Consider the following 6,000-nt stretch of genomic DNA (forward strand, 5'->3'; position numbering starts at 1 on the left):
GTCATGGAATGGAGCTCTAGGCTGCATGTTTACCTTTGCTTTCTTATATACAAGAGAAGACTTAAAGCTGCTATATTCTGGATTTCTCTGTTACAGCATTTTAGCATATACCCTAATTATCTCAAATACTTTAGAGTAAAAATAATTATTTTTACTATGGTCATTTCATCAGAAACATAAATTCTGAATTTGTGTGCACCAAATAATCTAACTTTGAAATCTATAAACTAAAAATTGATAATTATGGAGTTCCCGTCATGGCGCAGTGGTTAACGAATCCAACTAGGAACCATGAGGTTGCGGGTTCGGTCCCTGCCCTTGCTCAGTGGGTTAACGATCCAGCGTTGCCGTGAGCTGTGGTGTAGGTTGCAGACGCGGCTCGGATCCCGCGTTGCTGTGGTTCTGGCGTAGGCCGGTGGCTACAGCTCCGATTCGACCCCTAGCCTGGGAACCTCCATATGCCGCGGGAGCGGCCCAAGAAATAGCAACAACAACAACAAAAAAGACAAAAGACAAAAAAAAAAAAATTGATAATTATAAGGACTCTGCTGTTGTAGATTGACATAAATTACAAAATGCAAAATTTTAATGCTTTTAGAAGAAAGGACAAAAATATTTTTATGACAGAAGTAAGAAGGTATTTCCTAAACAAGGTATAAAATGTACAAACCTTAAATGAAAAAATTAATAGTTTGGACTTTATTAGAAGTACTTTACATTATTACACTGATATTACTAGTGAACACTCATGATGAAAAGATGTTATTAAAAATGTGTTTATAAAAACAGATTGCAAGAAGATACGTGTAGTATATATAGTTGCCTGGAATAGTATGCAGATTATAGAAATATCACCTATGCATCAATCAGTAAGCTCAAGACAGCCCAAGACAAAAAGACAATAGGTATGAACGAGCAATTAATGGAAAAAGAAAACCAGCATTTGAAAAGATGTCCAAATTCACTACAAATTAAGTTTATAAATAGTAAAAACCTCAATGAAATACCATTCACACTCATGAAGTTGTTAAATGTGAGAACAATATCAAGTGTTCAAGTGTTGATGAAGATGTGAGTGGAGCAATGGGAAGCTCTCTCATATAGTGTTGGCGGAGATAGAAATTTGGCCTTGGTAAAGATATATCTACAGTACAACCCCACAATTCTATTCCTAGGTATTATGTTTGAGAAATTCCTTCATAGGTACATAAGGGAACATAAAAAATGTGATAGAAATAGCCTTGTTATAATAGCAAAAACAGAAAAACTAAAACCCTGATTATATGTCAACACTGAGAATGAGTAAACTGTGTTATTTTCATATAATGGAAGATGTAAAAATTAATGAGCTAAATCTCCACATATGGATATGGAAGAGTCTCATGTAGAGCACTGAGGGAAAAAAAAAGCAAGTCACAGAAGGATACAGCTTAACACATACACCTGTAAAGTTTTAACACTTTCAGAACAATACTATGTATTGTATACAGATACCACATATATATTGAATGCATAGGAGATTTTATTATCCATACAATAGGTGTTTTTGGTCATTGCCTTATGTCTATGATAAGATGGCACTTGGACTGTAGAGTAGCAGTAGATTATTTCTTTCCTGGAAAGAATTCCCAGAGGTAGTGACTGTTTAAGATGAGTGATGAACAATGAAGCATGGGTTTTCTAAGCAGAATTCACGCACTGAAATTAATGTACTAAATTGTGTTCCTTTAGCTAGCAGAAAAACTGCTCCAGTATTCACTTGGAACCTTTTGATTTACTGAGTGTATTCTAGTAAATTTAGTTGACTTCTAATCTATGGTAGATTAGACTGCCAGAGGCAGCTACATAGGTAAATGAGAAATGATGGCCAGCTGTGATATATCAGGCAGGAGAAACTTCAAAATGTGCAAATAGTTATTAAAACTAAAAGTAGTCTAAGACTAATTATAACATGAAGGCAATGAATCACAGATGCTCTAATAATTCCAGATAGCAGGCTGTACACTACTGCAATTAATGATGACCCCCAGGTCATCCATATGTTTCTATTTTGATTCATGTATTCAGGAGTTTTTATGATACATATTTGCAATCATATTCATCAATTTTAAAAAATATTTAGGACTTAAGTTATTTTTCTGTTCTGCAAAATTAACTTTTCTAAAATATGCCTAGTAAATGATGCATATCTGTATTTATTTAATTTATTCAATAGACAGTCCATGAATAATTTACTCTGTGATAGGCATAATGTTGACACTGGCCATACACAGACAAATCAGATGTTTCATTATATCGTTCACTAACACAATGTGTGATATATGTTATGTGTTAATATATGTTTATTTAGGAAGAGAAGAAAGTGCTAATGTGGCTTTTTGATTTTTGCTATACTTTTATCCTTTTGAAAATTTAAAAAAAAATAGAGGTAGAGATAACTAAAAACAACTGGATTTGGAATTTCAGTTGAGAAATATGTTTTATGAATTTCCCAAAGGTTTATTGCAGAATTTATTAACGATTTTTAAAAGTTTAATCCCTTTATTTTATAATATTAATTCTAAAAATTTATTTTAAGAAAATAATGAAAAGTAAGCACAATTCATTTAGATGATGTTTAGCTGGCGTTATTTATAAGGAGGAAATTGCTAAGTGTCCATAGGGAATGGTTAAATTATGTTATACTTAGCTATCAAAATTCCAGTTTGAGAATACTTAATGATGTAGGCTAAATTGGTAAGTTACCAAAAAATAGCTAGAGAAAAATACACCAAAACGTTCAGTGGTATTTATGGTAGTGGAGTTATAGATAGGTAGTTTTCCTTTTCCTTTTTTTTCTTACTCTTATTTCCAAATTTCCTACACTAAACATATTCCGACTGTTATAACTGCAAAAAATAATCATATTATTTGTAAGATAAAACTGATTTTCCATTTTGGAATACATTTTTTTTTGAAATAAAATTGTATCTTAGAAGATAATTATTGACCACAGTTGTTTTCTTTTGGGTATTGTCAATGACCAAGACTTGAATTTTATTTAAAGCCACAGTGATATATCACAAATTCATCAGTTAGGATTTTGGTCAATCATTAAAAATAACATTCTTATGCATGTTCTTGTCTCTCAAGTTGAAGGAATAAATGGAAGTATATGTGTTACTAAACCATAGTCAAATTCTCAAAAAAATGGAGTGGAGAATCTTCATGTAAATACTTAATGTTTTTTGTTTTCACAAATTTGCAGTTCCTCAGTGGGTAGCGCACTTCCGCGAAGACGCTGTTGTGCATATATTACCATTGGAATGATATGTATTTTCATTGGAGTTGGATTAACTGTGAGTATTACTCTACTAAACTGTTAGAATTCTTTCCTCTCAACTTCATCAATGGTAAATGGTGAGGTCTGGAACTACCTTCAGTGATCCCTGAAGAGCCTGTATTCCCTGGCATACCAGGCCAAGAAGCTTCTGAAAGACTGTGAGCAATCTGCAGCCAATCCATAGGCCTGTCTTCAGTGGAGCTTGCTGAACCTGGTGAAATCATGACTTGGGACGCCTCTGAAGGTCCTTGACATTGGGAACTTTATCATCTATTTAACAAATCCCATTTGTGTTTGTTTTGTGCCTGAGCCAATTTTGCCATGGTCAAAACCGTAACAATATTCATTCAGCTAAGGAGGTCTGAAAAACCACTTTTCTTTCTATTCAAGTCAACCAGAAGTACATTATCAGTATGGGAATAGCATAGGGGTTATATAGATTAAATTCCTTTTATAAATAACATTTTAATGGGATTTTTTTCTTCATAAAATTTATAGTTAATATAACAAGTAACATCATTTTATTAAATTTCACTCTGTCAGTGGTAGTCAACAAATACAGCAACTCATATTTTGTAGGGATTTTGTGGGCTCAGGAATATATTTCATAAAAATTGTATGTAAGCCAACACAAGTTGTCTAAGCAGATATTTTCTTACAGTTTCTAACTTTTTGTTTTTATATTGCTTTTTATTTTAGGTTGGCACCCAAGATTTTGCAAGGCGATTTCATGCAACCTATGTTTCTTGGGCAATTGCTTATCTCTTAGGTTTGATCTGCCTTATCCGAGCTTGTTATTGGGGAGCCATAAGAGTGAGCTATCCAGAACAAAGTTTTGCATAAGCTTGTTTATGATTTGGTGATGCAGGTGAGAGTATCTAGCAGTTCTTGATAAGCTACTCTGGACATCTTTAAATCATTTACCTAATGGATTTCATTCTGGTTCATGTATGCAGTTTCAAGACTTTGGGAGTCTTTTATGAACAAATGTTCATTGCACTACATTATATGCAAATAGTTTGTTTTGCTGCTGAGTTTTCAAGCTCCATATAATAAAGCTTAATCCTCATGTTTTTTCACATATCTTTTTTTTGGGGGATTTTCTCCTAAATATTACATGTAATATCACCCTTTCATTATTTTTTAATCAGTTATTCCATTATTTGCAGATCTGTGAGTATTCCTAAGAAGTGTTTATAAATGTTGTTATAATAGCCTCACATTTATATTTACATTTTAATTAAACAGTATCACGATTGCTTGCTCTAAAATCTAAGCAATATACATTTTGCTTGAACTGCTTACTGCAACTTTAACCTAAGATCATAGTGACCTTATTCAGGAAAAAAAAAATTTGAGTGTACCTTCAAAGACTTGACCTTCTTGTCAGATAAAGACCATTTCTAGATACTGTATGCTTGTTTTATGTTGTTTGTAGAAAGATATAATATTTTGGTAGTAATTTAAAATATAAGAATAAAAATATTTATTTGTCCACAGTTGGATATATGTTGGATAAATGTTTTTTCTCAAAGATCACAGAACTTTTGTCTTTCATTTTTGCCTGTTTTGTAATTTACTAATTATAAAAGTTCTGGCTACATTTATGGAATTTAATGTTAATCAGCTATATGTATTCCTTTATGGATCCAGAAGGAAGTATTTTACGTAACATGTTTCATAATATTTAACCATTTACAAAGATGTACCTGCACTGAGTTTTTCTCCTTTTCATTAGATTGTGGTAAATTTTTCTTATTGGGATAATTATGGAGTACTTATATGTGAAGGGAGCCTGTGACATTTTACTCTGGCTAAAATATTGAGATTAAATGCAGTTACTTTTACCATTCTTCTCAAATATAGCTGTCAAATAATTACCAAATTAATTCAAGAATATAGAACAAAGGTAACAAGCAGCATAGTTTCCTAAGAATTCACTAGAATTTAAGGAATCGGCTCTTGCACTGCCCATCTTTGCAGTTTTGAAAAATAAATAGCTTAGCTGAGAAGTAATATTCTAAAGCTGCTGAAGTGTGAATCAGATAATGAGATGAAGAGTAAGTTAATTGGCTATTCCAGGGTTAAGAATAATATTTTAAATTATTTATGTTCCTGATTAGTATAAAAATGTACTCATCATAAAATTTGGGGCAAGATACACATAAACTTCAAAGAGTAAATGATAAATGTATAGATTCAGTAGCTCAGGATTATATGTACCTTTGAAAATCCATTAATAAAGATTATTGTTCAAAAATTACCTTGTTCTATTCTATTTTAAAAATATAAGAGGTCTGTCCAAAATTGCCTAGAGGTCTTACTATAATGTTTTCATGTTTACGAGTGTATATGATATTCCTTTATATAATACTCACTTATGATTTTCCCAATTTTCATGCCATTATTCTAAAAATATTTTAATAAATTTTTAATACACTTGCTGTTAAGTATGAATAACTTAACTAGATAAGAATCTAATTTATTTCTTTACTTAGTGGTTGGCTAGTTGTAGCAACATTGTATATTGAGTAAAACCTTATTTCCCCATTAATTTGAAATCCTACATTAAATTATATGCTGCTGATCATGTTCCTTTTGGAATATTACTCCATGATAGCAGACACCTTGGTCTTATTTGCTACCATTTTAGAACAATGCCTAGTGTGTATGTGTTC

At 31.9% G+C, this 6,000-nt stretch overlaps 1 protein-coding gene across 1 annotated transcript in view; it reads left to right on the forward strand.

Annotated features, from left to right (window-relative positions):
* The window catches only part of TMEM55A (transmembrane protein 55A), a 65,778-nt gene extending 60,196 nt beyond the window's left edge, over positions 1–5,582 (forward strand). The window contains exons 7-8 of the mRNA XM_013996621.2: positions 3,248–3,338; positions 4,022–5,582. Of these exons, the coding sequence (XP_013852075.1) occupies positions 3,248–3,338; positions 4,022–4,165 (235 nt within the window). The 3' untranslated portion in view covers positions 4,166–5,582. The remainder of the gene's footprint in view (positions 1–3,247; positions 3,339–4,021) is intronic.

Source organism: Sus scrofa, chromosome 4 (assembly GCF_000003025.6).
Source record: "Sus scrofa isolate TJ Tabasco breed Duroc chromosome 4, Sscrofa11.1, whole genome shotgun sequence".
Lineage (NCBI taxonomy): Eukaryota > Metazoa > Chordata > Mammalia > Artiodactyla > Suidae > Sus > Sus scrofa.